The 20,408-nt window shown below is 38.9% G+C and overlaps 1 protein-coding gene across 1 annotated transcript in view; it reads right to left on the bottom strand.

Moving 5' to 3' along the window:
- Positions 1-20,408, bottom strand: part of LOC139754434 (proteasome activator complex subunit 4-like) — a 576,322-nt gene that overhangs the window by 401,580 nt on the left and 154,334 nt on the right. The window contains exons 8-9 of the mRNA XM_071671710.1: positions 10,212-10,360; positions 2,302-2,508 (exon numbers count right to left, since the gene is read on the bottom strand). Coding sequence (XP_071527811.1) covers positions 2,302-2,508; positions 10,212-10,360 — 356 coding nt within the window. The remainder of the gene's footprint in view (positions 1-2,301; positions 2,509-10,211; positions 10,361-20,408) is intronic.

Here is a 20,408-nt window from a genome sequence, read left to right as displayed (position 1 = left end):
CGGCCTGCAACACTTCGAGTTAGTCACCAACCATCACTCACTCATACTGATCCTTAATCACTACTCACTGGAAGCAACTGAAAACTCTCATCTCCAGTGCCTGAAGGAGAAGCTTTCAGCATGCCTCTTCACAGCATTGTGGCACATCTGTATCCCAGATGCTTTGTATATAAAAGTATCTTATAGTCTTCCCTTTTGTTCCTTATTCTCTATCCCCTCCTTTCCTTTCTTTCCAATGAATCTATTATCTCTCTTTCTTCCTCCTCCATTATCATCCATTTCATTCTCCTCTATTTGTTTATCTACAGCCCCAGGCCACTAAAGGCTGTTATAATTGTCTCCCTACCTGATCAGTAACCCACAGGGGGTAATGGGTTAGTCTTAATTTTTTCTAACTATATATTCACTTTACATTTCTTATTTGCACATTGTTGCTCAAAACAATTAATTCATCATACCTTTTTTCCTGACTTGTTGTCATGTTAATGATTGCTGAAAAATACCTGTAATAGATAACAGTGTCTTGGTCATGCATGCTATACACATTAAAATTTATGGCTCATCTGCAGTAGAGTGTTGCCGAAAGATTTTCTTCACTCATTTTGTTCAGTTCTCCAACATAATAACTGCACTACTTCATGCAACATTACTTAAAAGATGAAATATCACGCCACACTTTTCCTTTTCCTTTCACTTTACTTTGAATCCTAGGAGGAAGAGAAATTATTTCATGACAGCATTAACTTAGAAGCCGCTTGAAAGTTTTTTTCCAGTGTCAACTAACTGGCACTGGCACTGTCCGTTGCATATATTTTTTGTTTTCCTTTAGTCATTCAAAATCACTACCTATTTCAGAGATTCAACAATGATATAAGTTAAAGTATAACCAGACCAAACTGGATGCTGCAGCAATGTAGGCATAGGAACTGAATGTAATAAGCTTTTAATGTCTTTTTATATAGCACAATCCCATGTCTCACTCCCAAACACAAAAACTCACTACATTTTCTCACCTGCCCACCTCCCACTTTCTACATGATACACACTTTTCCCAAACACACAAGCACCACTTCCCTTAACATCTTTAATTCCTCTCCCATTTTCCTACCTTTGTTAACTCTCATCTTTTGCAAAAAATACCATAAATACTCAATCTCCCCTGGTATTTTTTCAAATGTCTCTTATCCAAGTTCACTTATATTCAACATCCTCTTCACACACATACCATTTTCTCTTCTTTGAAAACCTCTAAAAATCTTCACCCTTACTTCCAACAGATAATGGTCAAACATCTCACCAGCTGCCCCTTTCAGCACATTCACATTCAGGAGACTCTCTTTTGCACATTTATCAATGATATGTAATCCAATATCACCTATTATCTTTCCTACTCATGTATGTATACTTTTGGTTCTCGTGCACCCTATCAAAATTCAATCCACTCATATCTTCAGGAGAAACATTTCTGCCTTTATGCACTTTCCTGACTGCATCCAGCCACCTTTTACTGTTCACTTCTCTTCGCCCCTTCTACTATACTACTATATATGTCATCTAAACCAAACTATCATTTGCTATCAATATATAGGACCATATCACCTTAAATGCACTTTATCATGTACTTTTCTAATGATCTCTATTCTTTTATCTCATCCTAAACTAATTATATCATAAAGCAAGCTATCTAGGTCAAATGATTTTAACATTTACCCATATATACAACAGAATTAGGAGGAGCAAACTATGAGAGCTTCATGCACACTTTAAAATGAAAATTTTTCTCTTCACAGATCTTTCAATGCATTCCTGTTATTCTCGGTAATACCATAAATCTTAGATATTTTACAGATAACACTATTGCATTTCAAAGGAGTATTACCACATTTTCTCACAGGTCCTTTCTTTTTCCAAACATTGTGGTTTAACCCCCTTCCACAATTGACAAAATTCTAAATGTAATTTGAAAAGCATCCATTCTCAGCTAAAGTGGATGTAATAAAGTAATCTGAAATCCTTTCAGCAATGTAAAAGTTAAACTAATGCAGTTTTTGGCACATGAACATGATAATGCATGAAACATCACACTCAGGCTGTATTAAAAAGGAATTATACTGAAAAGGTTTTATACACACCACAATTGTGTTTTATTTCAAACAGACAAGTAATTAAAAAAGAAACTGGAAAAAATACATAAAAGCCAGTTACACAGTATACAAGAGTCTACCCAAGACACTAAATGAATAAGAACATACACAGGGATATTCCAAGGATTGCAAATCCCAACAGTAAAAGTTTACTAACTGTTCAAGTAAGGGTGGTATGATGATTTCTGGTCGAAGAAGAGATAGTCTATGAAACACAATCCCAGCTTCATGTGTGCCAGTGTGAGAAAACATTGCGAGCATTGTAGGAGCTTGCACACAACAAACAAATGCAGTAATCTCTTCTTCAGTTAGTTTTTTCTGAGGAGGAACTTCTATCTCCCATGACGGTTTCTTATATCTTTCCCTGGAAGTAAATGCATTTCAAAAGTTAAAGGACAGTTACATCTAGCCATGAACTTGGTAAGCCAATGATACAAAATGTTTTTAGCCCATGTTTTTTTTTTTTTTTTTTTTTTTTTTTTTTTTTTTTTTTTTTTTATACTTTGTCGCTGTCTCCCGCGTTTGCGAGGTAGCGCAAGGAAACAGACGAAAGAAATGGCCCAACCCCCCCCCCCCATACACATGTACATACACACATCCACACACGCAAATATACATACCTACACAGCTTTCCATGGTTTACCCCAGACGCTTCACATGCCCTGATTCAATCCACTGACAGCACGTCAACCCCTGTATACCACATCGCTCCAATTCACTCTATTCCTTGCCCTCCTTTCACCCTCCTGCATGTTCAGGCCCCGATCACACAAAATCTTTTTCACTCCATCTTTCCACCTCCAATTTGGTCTCCCTCTTCTCCTCGTTCCCTCCACCTCCGACACATATATCCTCTTGGTCAATCTTTCCTCACTCATTCTCTCCATGTGCCCAAACCATTTCAAAACACCCTCTTCTGCTCTCTCAACCACGCTCTTTTTATTTCCACACATCTCTCTTACCCTTACGTTACTTACTCGATCAAACCACCTCACACCACACATTGTCCTCAAACATCTCATTTCCAGCACATCCATGTATACAGTATAATACCAAATATATGTAACTGACTTCCAATGAAGATGGTAGGAGTGGGCCCATGCCAACAATATTGATGCAAATCACTTTACCCAACCTAAAATAGCGTTGGTGTCCACCAGTGAAGTTGGTGCCCTCTAGTGAGCACTGGTAACTACATGATGTGATGGCATGCCACAAGAGCCCACCCTAGTTGTAGTTTTGCTAATGTAAGTGGCAGCATTGTTTTGTTATGCTCCCAAACTATGCTTTGTATTTTTATTGTTTTTTCCTTGACATAACTCTACCATCTATGGTTGAAAATACTCACCTTACAAGTGATATAGTTTCTATAGTTGCAGTCTACAAGGGAAATAAGTATCTTAATGAAATTTCTAATATTACTAGTGCGAACTTGATATCAGTAAAACAATGGGTTAAGAAATTTAATGATAGCAACAGCACCTCTGCCCCAACCCATGTGAAACACCCTAGAAGGGCAAGAAAAACCTTTCCACATACTCTGAATATTCTTGAATGTCAAGCGGAAGGAGATTCATGCTTGAATGCAAAAGAATTAAAAGGAAAAAATTAGACTGCTCTTTGATGTGTCAATAAAGGCAGTGCAATACCAATTACACGAGGACCTCAAGTACTAGCGCTGCATCCAAAAAAACTCGTAACCCATGGGCACCATAAGAAAAGAGTCGAAATATGTTGTGTGGGGATATATACTGTAAGTTAGAAGTGACTTGTGGAGTGATGAGTCTATCTTTTCTGTGACAGGTGGCTGTGGCACAAGAGTGTACAGGTGATCAGGCTATGATTCAATTGAACCCAAGTGCACTGCAAGTACTATAAAGTTAGCTGTTTAACTTATGGCATGGTACTGTTTCAGTTATGGTGTCGGGGACTTTGAAGCATACCCAAAGAATGAAACTACAAGCAGATTTATTCATCTTGAGCTATTGTGTGACGATCCGCCAGATTCATTCAAAAAGTGCACGGCCAGAAAGTTCATAAAGGATGGGGTTCCCTGCCTTAGCAACAACTAGTCAATCTTGGGTTTTTCACTAACTGGCCTGGGAATTTCCAGCCAGAAAACTTGTGGGTGATAATGAAAATGAAATTACGTAACTGGGATACCTCGTCGCTACTTAAGTTGGTGGAGGCCATTTGTGAAATCTCGGCAAAAATGGAACATAAATGGCTCCAGAACCTTCCTCATTTCAAGGGGTGTATAAAGAGCAAAGGGAAACCAATAAAGAGCTACTTGGCAAATACACAGTTTTCATGGTTTTATTTCATGTTTATCCTTGACGGTTGTGCCACAGCCCCCACATGCCAACTTCATTAAAAGGCACTATATATGCACATGGTATTGAACATGACGGTACATTCACAATTATCTACCGTCTTTCTTATGTTCTCTAATTTTTTCTGACCACTACTCTACCAAGCAGTGAATGTTTAAACAAAATTTCACAGAAATCATTCATTTTACTTTGACGTTTCGCCTTCAAAAAGATATCTTTAGGAATACACAGTTATATCAAACACTTCACATTAAATTCACTATAATCAGAATATATAATTGCTTCATGTTTATAAGCAATCACAATATGTATGATAAATAGAAGATACAAAGTTCTATATTTCAAGGCTACAGGAAGGTGATTCACCAGTCGGCCATTGTTGCTGAATGAGGTCATTACCCCAGTAGGGTTGGAGAAGGAGTGTTGGAGCAGCCTAAAGCTCTCTGATCTCCTTGAGGGTGGTGAATACCTCGCTATTTCCTGTGCTAAAACACTGTTATTACTTCTACTGTCAGGTGATGTATGTACCATCAAATAGTACTACTGTGGAAAGCATATTGGTCTAGAAGTTGATTACTGGGGCGTGTTCCTTGATGTGTACAGCTTCTAAGATTTGTTGCATTCTACAGTTTTCACAGCAGGCAATCATTTGGGTGTTTTGCATGATGATGATTTCCCATGGTGGTGTTAGTGAAGATTTCTAATTCTTCCCTCTTGAATGTGTAAAGACAGACAATGACTGAACTTGTCAGCTGTGTAAACAATGTAGTTCATGGTATAGCTGCACGGTCCCTGGTGTTACAGCAATATTCATAAACCACATCAATAAGGGATAGCAACTAAGAACTCCTGGCCATATTGTTCTTCATAACTCAAGATGATGTTCTGGGATTTTCATAACACAAAACAAATCTTTATATTTCCATCAAAAGGTTTAGAGATACTCAGTATAATTTCATATACAACCATCTCATCTTTCGGATAAGCATTGGTGTAAGTATTCCTACAATACAAGCTTATGTTTTAAAGATGAGGTTGTCATTGCCAAGATAAGTGTTGGTCAATGGTCTTAGCTATGATAGGTCGAGACATGATTTTATATTCTTTATCAGTTCCATACATTCATGAGGCTTTCCAGAAGGAAGTCAAAAGATCATTGCAAAGACCAAGTTTGGGTTTTCAATCTTGACAACGAGCACTTCTACTACATCATTTGAGAAGTTCAGTTGTTATTTGTGTATCTACTATATACAGTGCAACTCCCACATGATCTTCCAGTCTTGTTGCATGTCTAGGTTATAACTTAGGATCCACATCTGGCTATTCACATGGCCTTTTGTGTGCGTTTCAATTATATGTGCAAATGCTGCACTTGACTTATTTAGCAAGCCACATATAACTGGGAATCTATTTGTTCTATGTACTTTCAGTCCATGTATGCTGGCAACGACAAGGACGTTACATGGCTTGTCTCTGGATTGTTTTAGGGGTAAATATGCTCTCTTCTGCTGAATTTGGCAAAGAGCTCTCAGTTCCTTCACCATTCTGAAGAAGGAAGCCAGTGTCATTTCCTCCTATGATATTTCTTCCCTACCTCTGTATTTTGATGGGCATGAGGAATAAGTCTCATTGTTCCATATATATGGTGGTTCTCAAAGTACTCACTCAATCGTGCTTAATCTCTAATGACTGTTTGCACAATTCTGGTATGTACAATCTGTATCCTCCCCCATACTAACATTTACCTCTCTTCAACCAGTTAAAAAATTTCTAGGAAGTGTAAATTTAAATTTTCCCCAGTGCAATTTGCCAGTCTTGCTATACATGTAATTCCCCTTCATACAGCATCTACAGACTTTATCCACCCCTTAAATTCATTGTTCATTTACTGCTAGGCCTGAGAGAGTTTCCTGGCTTCCATTTTCCTTCTCCCTAGCTTCAATCATACCTGCATCAGTGTCAACATCCCATTCTCCACCCACACCTATGTTAAAAGTTTCCTGGCCTCCACCTTTTCCCTCTCCTTCTATACCTGAGTTAGTGTCATTGTCTATCAGTAAAGATACCTGTGCTTGCCATATTCTCACTTCCACTTACTCCTTCTGCACCTAGATCAGCACATAAGTTATTTTCTGTGCTCATGTCTGTGGTCGAAGTTTCCTAATCTCAGCTTTCATTGTGAATTTCCACAGTAGACTCTCCCTCTGCAGCTGTGACAGGGTCTACAAAGTTTACTAGATCTTTGTGTGGGCCTAAGATGGGAGTGATGCGAGACATTTTCCACATGATACAGAGTGAGTGTAGTGCCTTTGAAAACTTTTTACCTTACCTGCTTCAGGTCTCATTCAATATTTCCAAAAGCAATAACATGTGTGTCTGCAGTACATAACCAACATATTGTATGCAGTAGTGTTTTGTCAACAGCTTTATTTTACTCAATTTGTTCAGTGTTTTTCTATAACAGCTGTACTGTTTCATACAATTTTAGATTAGATGCAATATCACTACATGCTCTTCCTCTGCACTTTACTTTGAACACCTGGAAGTAGAACATTTTCCCCAAGAGCAACACCTTGAGCCATTCAGAAAATTTCCCCTAGTCAAATGACCCCGATGAATGTAAAATGCCGTTTTTCTTTGTTTCTTCAAAATCACTTGACATTTCAGAGATTCAACATGATATATGTCACAGTATACCCTCCACCTCTGACACAAATATCCACTTTGTCATTCTTTCCTCACTCATTCTCTCCATATGGATGTCCAAACCATTTCAACACCTTCTTCTCCTCTCTTAACCACACTCTTTTTATCACCACACATCTCTCTAACCCTTTCATTACTTAATCGATCAAACCACCTCACACCACATATTGTCCTCAAACATTTCGCTTCCAACACATCCACCCTCCTCCTATAGGTGTGTTGAGCAATGGAATATGTTACTGTCAGATGTAGTGAATGCTGACTATAAATACTTTCAACACATCTCTCTCACCCTTTTATTACTCAGATGTAGTGAATGCTGACTATAAATACTTTAAACACATGTCTCTTAACCTTTTGTTACTTACATGATCAAACCACCTCATCAAACACTGTCAAACATTTCATTTCCAACACATTCACTTTCCTCCGTACAACCCTATCTATAGCCCATGCCTCGCAACCAAAAAATATTGTTGGAACTATAATTCCTTCAAACATACCCATTTTTGCTCTCTGAGATAATGTTCTCACTTTCCACACATTCTTCTTTGCTCCCAGAACCTTCGCCCCTTCCCTACCCTATGACTTACTTTTGCTTCCATGGCTCCATTCACTGCCAAGTACACTCCCAGATATCTAAAACACTTCACTTCCACCAATTTTTCTCCATTCAAACTTACATCCCAAGTAAATTGTCCCTCAACCCTTCTGAACCTGATAATCTTGCTTTCATTCACATTTGCTCTCAACTTTCTCCCCTAAAAAAGTTCAACACAGCACATAAATAATCCAACAGCAAAAGGGTTGAATGATGGGAAGATGGAGTAAAGGAGATTTTACGGTTCCAGGGGCTTAATATTCTGGAGGATGAGAGGCAAATGTTTGATAGAATGAACTGGATAATGTTGTACGTGGAAAATAAAATGCTCTTAGTGCTGCACCAGGACAAATGATGTAGTCAAGGTAAACAGAAAAAAAAAAGTCCATGGGGCAAGGCAATTGATCACACACTCTGGTTTAAGTTCATGACAACTAAGACTGGATATGTGCAAATAAGACACTGTGTCCATTTGTTCCCGATACCACTAACAAGAGTGAAAAAGACTATATTCAAAAATACAAGAGTTTTCGAAAGAGGGGCAAGTATGCAGTCTGTTGGGGATGAGAGAGCTTGGGAAGTGAGTCAGTTGTTGTTCGCTGATGATACAGCGCTGGTGGCTGATTCATGCGAGAAACTACAGAAGCTGGTGACTGAGTTTGGTAAAGTGTGTGAAAGAAGAAAGTTAAGAGTAAATGTGAATAAGAGCAAGGTTATTAGGTACAGTAGGGTTGAGGGTCAAGTCAATTGGGAGGTAAGTTTGAATGGAGAAAAACTGGAGGAAGTAAAGTGTTTTAGATATCTGGGAGTGGATCTGGCAGCGGATGGTACCATGGAAGCGGAAGTGAATCATAGGGTGGGGAGGGGGCGAAAATCCTGGGAGCCTTGAAGAATGTGTGGAAGTCGAGAACATTATCTCGGAAAGCAAAAATGGGTATGTTTGAAGGAATAGTGGTTCCAACAATGTTGTATGGTTGCAAGGCGTAGGCTATGGATAGAGTTGTGCGCAGGAGAGTGGATGTGCTGGAAATGAGATGTTTGAGGACAATATGTGGTGTGAGGTGGTTTGATCAAGTAAGTAATGTAAGGGTAAGAGAGATGTGTGGAAATAAAAAGAGCGTGGTTGAGAGAGCAGAAGAGGGTGTTTTGAAATGGTTTGGGCACATGGAGAGAATGAGTGAGGAAAGATTGACCAAGAGGATATATGTGTCGGAGGTGGAGGGAACAAGGAGAAGTGGGAGACCAAACTGGAGGTGGAAAGATGGAGTGAAAAAGATTTTGAGTGATCGGGGCCTGAACATGCAGGAGGGTGAAAGGCGGGCAAGGAATAGAGTGAATTGGATCGATGTGGTATACCGGGGTCGACATGCTGTCAATGGATTGAATCAGGGCATGTGAAGCGTCTGGGGTAAACCATGGAAAGTTCTGTGGGGCCTGGATGTGGAAAGGGAGCTGTGGTTCGGGCATTATTACATGACAGCTAGAGACTGAGTGTGAACGAATGGGGCCTTTGTTGTCTTTTCCTAGCGCTACCTCGCACACATGAGGGGGGAGGGGGATGTTATTCCATGTGTGGTGAGGTGGCAATGGGAATAAATAAAGGCAGACAGTATGAATTATGTACATGTGTATATATGTATATGTCTGTGTGTGTGTATATATATGTGTACATTGAGATGTATAGGTATGTATAGTTGCGTGTGTGGACGTGTATGTATATACATGTGTGCGGGGGTGGGTTGGGCAATTTCTTTCGTCTGTTTCCTTGCGCTACCTCGCAAATGCGGGAGACAGCGACAAAGCAAAATAAAAAAATAATAATAAAAATAATCTTAAGAAACTTCCTTATATACAATTTACTTCTCATGTGCTAAACCTACAAATTCACGCATCCTCATCTAAAACCCTATCATTTCTCAAACATATCACTATATGGTAGATCATTTTCATCTACCTGCATTTTACAGAACAACCATTTCACATCTCAACATGATAATTAGAAAACTCCCAACTAATCATCCTAAAACTGAGCTACTCTTAATTTCTAGCTTTCAACTTCCTGTCTACCTGAGCACTGGATTCAAATGCCCCATACCATATGCTTCAAGTTTCTAAACACTGAAAATAAGATTACAATTTGAAATTTCGAAAAATGGGGATCATTCTTACTTGAATTCAGTTCAAAAATATTTTCCTCCATTCTTTACTTGCATGATCTATAATTCTGTTTTTCTAAATACAGACACTAGAATCATTCTCAGTGTGCATCACCATGCTTCAACTCTAAACTCATCGTTTTCTCACATATTGACCTGAATGAAAACATCAAACAACAATAGCAACATTAAAAAAAAAGGTAGAGTCCTCCATTTATTCCCAGACTCACTCTTACAACCATTTAATTCTTTTCACAAGCGACCTTCTGACCTGTGTAATCTTCTAATGAAGAGAAGAGTAAGTTTATTGAGAAATTCATGAAGGTGGCGAGTCCAAGGCCCCGAGTTGGATGGGTGGTAGTACGATTCCAGGGACTTGAACAGTCGCTCAAGATGTTCTTGTGTCTTGCTACCACTTCCCTATTTAAAAAAGATGATGGTGAGCAAACAGAGAAAGGTAAAATGACATAAAATTGTATTCAAAACAAAGCTATTATAAATCACAAATACAGGAAAAAACAACACAAGTATCATACTGTCATTATATTAAGGAAATTATTAAAAGACTGTAAGCAAAGATAACAGCACCCAACAATATAAAAGTTTATCACCAAGGTCTCTGGCACTTCCTTGCTGGTGCCTTATGCTTGGAAGCAGTAGAAAAAGAAATATAAGTAAGTAATGCATCTTCAAAGTTGATACTTTTTGTTAAACCCATCAATGGCCACTTCAAAAAAGATTAGAAAATGAAAGAAAAAAGTGATATACATTAGTGTATAAATCTAGAAACATCCAGACCACACACCATATTTTGAATTGAGACAGTTAGCAAACACAGATATGAGCTTTTGAGTTTTATCTTTATAACATTTCACCCTGCACCAAGGTCTTCTTCCGAGGAACTAAGGTACAAATATAAAAGTCTATATATCCCCACTGGCCAACACTACTTCCTTGGACTCCACATCACATTCACTACCCCGGCCTAGCCAACTACCCCAGTCCCCTGCTGCTTCCCTATACATCCTGTGACCACTATTTTTGCAAATGGCGAGACCCAGCAGATAATATTGTCATTGTAGTTGGTTACTTCTCCTACACATATGTGGGCAGCTTCCAAGGATTGGTATGTGTCCATACTTGTCTATGTGGGTAAAATGCAAATTTAACATTTTTTTTCATACACATTCACCAACTCCCGCATTAGCAAGGTAGCATTAAGAACAGAGGACTGAGCCTTAAAGACAAAATCCTCATTTGGCCCCCTTCTCTTTTCCCTCTTTTGGGAAAGTGAAAACTGGAGGGGAGGATTTTCAGCCCCCGCAACCCTCCCCTTTTAGTTGTCTTCTATGACACGCAGGGAATATGTGGGATGTCTTCTTTCTCCCCTATCATCTTATGATGATATATATATATATATATATATATCAGGTTCATGTTAACCGATTCTTTTTGGCCGTATCTTAACATGTTCCTCCACAGTATTTTGCCGGGCTTCCAGTAAATGATATACCATATATAATGCTATCATTATTGATACTTCAACTACCTTCTTTCTTTCATACTATTTGCCGTTTCCCGCGATAGTGAGGTTACCTATTCTTAAAGCATCACCTATCCTTACCCCAATGAAGTATCAACATTCATTCCTATCTTCTGTAAACACATATCTATATGCGAGATTGTCCTTGAATTTGGACTGTTGTATACCGCTCATTTTCTACTGTGCTGCTCTCAACTTGCTCCCTATTCCTTGTTATCACACTACTGGTCTTGCTTCTTGAGTCTGATTAACAAACCTTCAAGATAACTTCTTGAATGCCTTAATGATATATCTGTTCTCTTCCTCCGAGAAAACATAATTGCATATTCTAACTGTTCTCTAAAGAAAAAAAAATAATTACTCCAAGGAATGGGCAAACTCAAATGATTAGAATATCAAGTAATTTTTTTTCTTCACATTTATCATTTCTCACCTTGGTGAGATAGCATCAGAAACAGACGAACAGCATCATCATTTGCTCACATCCACTCTAATTTTCTTATATAATGCACCAAAATCTACTGCCAAGCCCAACAGTCTATTCTATAGTTTTTCTAACCATTCCATATGCCCTGGTTCAGCACACACACACACACTCTCGCTCTCTCTCTCTCTCTCTCTCTCTCTCTCTCTCTCTCTCTCTCTCTCTCTCTCTCTCTCTTCTGACTGCTAAGGCTGATACTGAAAAGCCTTTTACACTCTGTCCTTCCATTTCCTTCTCAGGGACGGACATACACGTTGAACCTCTCTAATCCAGCGCTCTGTGGTCTGGCAAGTCCCATAGTCCAGCATATTTTGAATCCGCCACCACTTGTTATTAGTTTGTGGATCTGCCACCAGGGTGGCACTGTTAGCAGCACTAAGGTGCCCAAATCTGTTAACACTGCAGCCAAGCTAATTAACAGACCTGTTAATCTTTTTACATTCAGCTGTATTTTAGCCCTTCAGGATACCATCCAAGAGACCAAGGGGGGGGGGGGGGGGGGGGGGGGGGGGGAGAAGATGGTGCTAAGGCTAATAAGTGTAAGCATAAATCATTATCTATGCTTGAAAAGGTAGAGTTACTGAAAAAATTACATAAAGGAACTTCTGTAAAGACTTTTGTGTGAATATCACGAGATTGGATTGTCAACTGTGTGTGGCTTAGGGGTCAATTTCTGCTTTTTTGGCATTTTCTGTGGTCCAGCAATGGAGAGGGCCCAAAGTTGCTGGATTAAAAAGGTACAACCTGTAGTATAGCATCTAAATTTGTGATAAAACAGACTTACACACAAAATTAATGATGATAATGAAAAGAAAGAAGTGTGCGAATATTTGAAAAATAATTGAAATTAGTGATCAGCCAGTTCAAAACAGTGTTTGCTGACTTAATTGCCTGTATAAGAACATCAGTAGAAATAAAGGAAAATGGCAAAGAGGAAATTTCAAAATTATAATTGTGTGAAAAGGAAAAATAACATTATTGGAAACCTAACAGAAAGTAATTCTTTTAGATATTAAGGAGGTTTTAAGAGTCATAGATGGTGTGTTAGTAAGGGCCTCCTTTCCCCAACCCTGTACTTAACATTCATAAACACTGAACTTCATTTCACTTCACTAAAAGTCATGCAATTTCTCATCCCTTATTGCTGGAAATTTAGAGGATGAAGGTGAGTAATGTGGCAGTTGAGGGTATAATTGGTGTGCATGGGGTGTTCAGTTTTATTGATAGAAATGGTGAAGACTTTGTGGATTTGTGCTGAAAAAAAGACTGGTGATTGGGAATACCTGGTTTAAAAAGAGTGATATACACAAGTATACATATGTGAGTAGGAGAGATGGTCAAAGGGTATTATTGGATTACATGTTAACTGATAGGCATGTAAAAGAGAGACTTTTGGATGTAAATGTGCTGAGAGGGGCAACTGGAGTGATGCCTGGTCACTATCTTGTGGAGGTGAAGGTGAAGATTTGTAGAGGTTTTCAAAAAAGAAGAGAAAATGTTGGGTAGAAGAGAGTCGTTAGAGTAAGTGGGTTTGGAAAGGAGACTTGTGTGAGGAAGTACAAGGAGAGATTGAGTGTAGAATGGTAAAAGGTGAGAGCAAATGACGAGAGGGGAGTGGGTGAGGAATGGGATGTATTGGGGGAAGCAGTGATGACTTGTGCAAAATATGCATGTGGAATGAGAAAGGTGGGAAGGCAGATTAAAAAGGGTAGTGAGTGGTGGGATGAAGAAGTAAGATTGTTAGCGAAACAGAAAGAGAGGCATTTGGACAATACTTACAGGGAAGCAGTGCAAATGACTGGGAGATGTATAAAAGAAAGTGGCAGGAGGTCAAGGGTAAGCCCAAGGGTTCAAAAAGAGGGGAAATAAAAGATGGGGTGAGAATCATTAAATTTTAGGAAAAGAGTAAAAAGATGTTTAGGAAGGAAGTAAATAACATGTGTAAGACAGGAGAACAAATGGGAACATTGGTGAAGGGGGCAAGTGAGGAGGCAATAACAGATAGTGATGAAGTGAGAAGGACATGGAGTGAGAATTTTGAAGGTCTGCTGAATGTGTTTGATGACAGAGTGGCAAATATTGGGTGTTCTGGTTGGGATGGTGTAGGAAATTAGAGGGTGAGGGAGAATGTTTTGGTAAAGAGAGAAGGGATAGCGAAAGCTTTGTGGAAGATAAAGGCCGGCAAGGCGGCGGGTTTGAATGGTATTGCAGTCGAATTTATTAACAAAAAAAGGGGGTGACTGTGTTGTTGATTGGTTGTTAAGGATATTCAGTGTATGTAAAGACTATGGTGAGGTGCCTGAGGATTAGCAGAATGCATGCATAGTGCCACTATATAAAAGCAAAGAGGATAAAGGAGAGTGTTGAAACCACAGAGGCATAAGTTTGTTGAAAATTCCTGGAAAATTAGGATGGAAGGTACTGATTGAGAGGGTGATGGCATGTAGAAAGCCTCAGATTGGGAAAGAGCAGCGTGGTTTCAGAAGTGGTAGAGGATGCGTGGATCAGGTGTTTGCTTTGAAAAATGTATGTGAGCAGTACTTAGAAAGACAGATGGATTTGTATGTAGCATTTATGGATCTGGAGAATGCATATGATAGGGTCGATAGAGATGCTTTGTGGAAGGTTGTAAGAGTATATGGTGTGGGAGGTAAGTTGCTATAAGCAGTGTAAAGTTTTTACCAAGGATGTAAGGCATGTATACAAGTAGGAAGAGAGGAGAGCAATTGATTCCCAGAGAATGTCGGTCTGCAGCAGAGGTGTGTGATGTCCCCATGATTGTTCAATTTGTTTATGGATGGAATGGTTAGGGAGGTAAATGCAAGAGTTATTGAGAGGGGGTTGAGTATGCAGTCTGTTGAGGATGTGAGGGCCTGGGAAGTGAGTCAGATGTTCACTGATGATATAGCTCTAGTGGCTGATTCAAGCAAGAAACTGCAAAGGTTGGTGACTGAGTTTGGAAAAGTCTGTGAAAGGAGAAAGTTGAGAGTAAATGTGAATAACAGCAAGGTTATTAGGTTCAGTAGGACGATTTAATTGGGATGTAAGTTTGAATGGTAAAAAAACTGAAGGAAGTGAAGTGTTTTGATATCTGGGATTAGACTAAGCAGCAGATGGAACCATGGAAGTGGAAGCGAGTCACAGCAAGGGGGAGGGGGCGAAGGTTCTGGGAACAATGTAGAGTGAGTGGAAGGAGAAAGTTCATCTCGGAGAGCAAAAATGGGTATGTTAGAAGGAATAGTGGTTCTAACAATGTTATATGGCTGTGAGGCATGGGCTATAGATAGAGTTGTCCAGAGGAGGGTGGATGTATTGGAAATGAAATATTTGAGGACGACATGTGGTGTGAGGTGGTTTGATCAAGTTAGTAATGAAAGGGTTAGAGAGATGGGTGGAAATAAAAAGAGTATGGTTGAGAAAGCAGAAGAGGGTGCATTGAAATGGTTTGGACATATGGAGAGAATGAGTGGGGAAAGACTGACAAAGATGATATATATGTCAGAGGTGGAGGGAACAAGAAGAAGCAGGATACCAAATTGGAGGTGGAAGGATGGAGTGAAAAAGATTCTGAGCAATCGGGGCCTGAACATACAGGAGGGTGAATGGCGTGCAAGGAATAGAGTGAATTGGAACAATGTGGTATACCAGGGTCGACGTGCTGTCAATCGACTGAACCAGAGCATGTGAAGTGTCGGGGGTAAACCATGGAAAGGTCAATGGGTGGGGCCTGGATGTAGATAGGGAGCCATTTCAATGCATTACATGACAGCTAGAGACTGAGTGTGAACAGTTGTGGCTTTTTTGTTTGTTTTCCTGGTGCTACCCTGCTGAAGCAAGAGGTAGTGATGCTGTTTCCTGTGGAGCGAGGTTGCAACAGGAATGGATAAAGACAAGCAAGTATGAATATGTTTGTGTATGCATATGTATGTATATGTTGATATGTATATGCCGATATGTATATGTGTGTATATGGGCATTTATGTATGTATAGATGTATGTGGGTGGATGGGCCATTCTTTGTCTGTTTCCTTGCATTACCTCGCCGATGCGGGAAACAGCGATTATGTATAATAATAATAAAATAGAAATCAATAACAGAGCTGTCACGACCAATTCATAATCTTTCTTATTGGTATCAGTTGATAAGGTTAAATATTTCAAGTACTGACTCACCTAGAAGTGAGGTTTACTCATAACATTTTAAATCTACTTCACATTATAACAATTCAACTTTGTTATAAGAATCTACCCTATGCCTCATAAACAATTTGGAAAGCTTGCTCTATTGACATCTTATTCATTTTACTGTATTTGGCCTACCCAAGGAAAGTGCATCATCACACAACAGTGGAAATACATTCTAGCCATAGTTATGGTATATTGTTTCATCATACAGAAGGGTCAAGTAAAGTCTCCATATTTAAGGTTAATGGTAGGTAATAAGGTTTATTCTTGATATAATTACGATGAATTAAAAGTAAAGTTAACATCCAAATAGTCTGTCTAACTACCAGCAAATAAGTCAGAAAAAAAAAAAAAATTTCTGATGAGGAAGGCCAGAGTGGTGGTGGGGGTGGTTAAGAGGGAGGGAGGGAGGGAGAGAGGAAATAATACAGCTATCAAACCTTTCAAACAAGGTTTTTATTGTCACATCAGTTTGCATCAGAAATATCCCCAGATGGAGACTCCTCAGTATCTTGGGCAAGGGTTTTTTGGGGCATATGATGCAAATTGAAGGCAAATTTGTTAGCATTATACATTTGTGCTGGGGCTACGTTTTCTGCTGTCACTAACTGTGCAAATTCATCAACAAACTTTGTTGCAGCTTTGTGATGAGTAGTCAATGAAATAAATGACCATAGGTTAGTAGCTGGCTTTGGTTGATTCTTGTTACCAATGTTGTTTTGTTGTCATCCTGAAGGCAGCCAGCCCATACTACTTCAGTCACAGCCAGGTAGCCGGCCTGCATACTCTCATGCCTTGTATGTATTGCTGTTGATTGTTTAATAGAGAACTGGAGTTTTTATCAATTCTTTTAATATGACCTTAAGCTGCAAGCTTCTGTGTCAGCACCATGCTCTTCTCTGCACACACTATGAGCTGAAATCCATGTCTCCACTTAAACTTGTGTAACCATCCTTGCAAATATTCAGTCACAGTCTTGCTTCAGTTCTCTATGAAAAACTTTGGCCTGCTTGATAAGCATCTCTCCAAAAATGCTTATACCTTCATTATATCAGAGGTTAAACCACTTAATAAGTAAACTGTCTAATTCTGTACTCCTGACACCTTTCAAAGTTTTCTAAAACTTTAAACTTTTCTAGTTTTCATTTTCAGCAAAAAACAATATAAGAAATAGGAATGTTTATTAGCTTGGCTGCAGTGTAAACAGATTTTGGCACCTTAGTGCTGTTAACAGCATCGCCCTGGTGACAGATCCACAAACTAATGATTGCAAATTCAAAATGGGCCAGACCATGAGTTGCCGGACCACAGAGCACCAGATTAGAGAGGTACAACCTGTATCTCTCTTTCAAAAACTTTTATCACATGTGAAGTAAAGCTAACTGGTCTGCATTGTTTAGGTTTAAGCTAAAATGCTAATTTAGCAAACAGTGTTAAATTTGAGAATGTCTGCAATTTTGGTCACATCCAGACTCTGCCTCAATTATAGCAACAATCACTTCACTACTGCTATTCTTGTCTTTTTTTTCAGGAATATGACTGGGATTCCATCTAGTCCTACAGCTGAACCTTTCATGAGGTGATCAATTGCTTTAATATCAATATCTATGTGCATTTTTATTATACTGGCTAAACAGTTCATCTTCCAACTTTCCTTACATTTTGAGATGAATACCAATTTGTATTTTTGTTCACTTGACATTCTCCATATTTCCCTGGAGTTACTTTGGTATTTATCTCCTACCTTAAATGGTCCAATTTCTGTTTTCCTTTCTTCATTTATGTAAACAGTAACTGAATTTCTTTCCATGATTTATATAATTTTTCTTCATTTAATCTGTGAGAATTCACTATCTTTCTACATATGCAGACTTTCTTATTTCTCTTATTCTTGCTTCTTTAGTCACTATCTTCTGGTTCTTTAGTCACTATCTTCAGGCTTTTTCCATACAGCACAGTTTTCTGTCCCAAAGTATATTCCATTTTGCACTTGTGTTCTTTTCCTTTGGTATTTGTTCACTGATTATTTGGTCTAATCTCACACAAAATACTTTTTGTTTGTCACTGAGTCACTGTTTCTAGGGACCTCAATCCATTTTGTGCTTATAATTTCCTTAATGATCTTTTTAGAGTCTGATTTGTCACAGTGAAATTTTATATCACTCAACTCCAGTGTCTTTTACTATTGCTGTATAATGTCCACAATCACTGACTTCCATTTTATAAGCTGTAGTGATTTCAATGATAATACGATATGACAGATTTGAAATATTCACCTTCACATCTGAAAACAGAGCCATAACATAACCTGCAAGTCTGAATGAAGCACACAAATGAATAAGTCTTTGGAGCTATTCTCTTTCCTTTGTAATTGTATCTGCATCCATAATCTACTCCTCTTCCCTCTACTTCCATGAAATGAATGTTAAAAGTCACCATTCATATCATCATTAGGTCATGTTGCTCCCATCCCTTCAAAATTTCCTAAACTTTTGTTGAAATAATTCTAAAACCACTTAGTCTTGTTTCTGGCAGTCTTTATTACACTACATTCATTGTGTTTACATCCTGGATCATCACTATGGTTGGTTTACATTTATTCTAACTCATCTATATTAAATGTTTTCCTTTAAACCTGTTATAGCCATATACTGCTTCACCCCTCTATTCAAATTTGGTACCATCTGCTTTGATCATTTCAAACTGTTCAAAGTTTGTTTATTTTTCATATTTTCAGTGGGGGAAATTTCCGATATATTAATCTGCACTCTACTGTTATCCTTTGTGTACTCAATGATGTAATCAACTTTGATTCTAGAATTCTCCCTTAAAAGTCTGTTGGGGATGAGAGAGCTTGGGAAGTGAGTCAGTTGTTGTTCGCTGATGATACAGCGCTGGTGGCTGATTCATGTGAGAAACTGCAGAAGCTGGTGACTGAGTTTGGTAAAGTGTGTGAAAGAAGAAAGTTAGGAGTAAATGTGAATATGAGCAAGGTTATTAGGTACAGTAGGGTTGAGGGTCAATTCAATTGGGAGGTGAGTTTGAATGGAGAAAAACTGGAGGAAGTGAAGTGTTTTAGATATCTGGGAGTGGATCTGGCAGCGGATGGAACCATGGAAGTGGAAGTGGATCATAGGGTGGGGGAGGGGGCGAAAATTCTGGGAGCCTTGAAGAATGTGTGGAAGTCGAGAACATTATCTCGGAAAGCAAAAATGGGTATGTTTGAGGGAATAGTGGTTCCAACAATGTTGTATGGTTGCGAGGCGTGGACTATGGATAGAGTTGTGCGCAGGAGGATGGATGTGCTGGAAATGAGATGTTTGAGGACAATGTGTGGTGTGAGGTGGTTTGATCGAGTAAGTAACGTAAGGGTAAGAGAGATGTGTCGAAATAAAAAGAGCGTGGTTGAGAGAGCAGAAGAGGGTGTTTTGAAATGGTTTGGTCACATGGAGAGAATGAGTGAGGAAAGATTGACCAAGAGGATATATGTGTCGGAGGTGGAGGGAACGAGGAGAAGAGGGAGACCAAATTGGAGGTGGAAAGATGGAGTGAAAAAGATTTTGTGTGATCGGGGCCTGAACATGCAGGAGGGTGAAAGGAGGGCAAAGAATAGAGTGAATTGGAGCGATGCGGTATACCGGGGTTGACGTGCTGTCAGTGGATTGAATCAAGGCATGTGTATGGGGGTGGGTTGGGCCATTTCTTTCGTCTGTTTCCTTGCGCTACCTCGCAAACGCGGGAGACAGCAACAAAGCAAAAAAAAAAAAAAAAAAAATGTTTATATACATTATCTCCCAAGGATTCTTAATCTCCTTATCAATTCCCAGCTGGTTTTTAGTTACCGAGTAAAGTTTCATAATGTTTAATAAGTTATGTGTAGTTACTTCACTTCCTTTTATAAATGAAGTGTTTTTATCACAATCATGCTGAGGCAATTTTACTATCACTCTATTACCATTTCTGCTAAAACTGTTTGTTTTCTTAAAAAAAAACTCCATTGGTCAGGTGGGTTTCTGTTATTGTAATAATCTATTTCTTCAGTTTTTATTCCACCTTTTTCTCCTGCTTCGATTATCATATATATTTCAAGCTCTTGCTAACAGTGACTTGTTCCATCATACCATTCTGGTTTTCTGATATTTGGTGGTATGTAATGACTATAATCTATTCTGCCCATTCTTGATTCACTTTTAGTTTGGAATCTCTGGTGATTTCATTATCTCTCCTTCTATCTTCTACATTAGGTTTGTTCCAGA

Source organism: Panulirus ornatus, chromosome 17 (genome assembly GCF_036320965.1).
Source record: "Panulirus ornatus isolate Po-2019 chromosome 17, ASM3632096v1, whole genome shotgun sequence".
Classification (NCBI taxonomy): Eukaryota; Metazoa; Arthropoda; class Malacostraca; order Decapoda; family Palinuridae; genus Panulirus; species Panulirus ornatus.
Note: the sequence above shows the minus strand (reverse complement) of the source record. Positions and strands in the feature narration are given on the sequence as shown.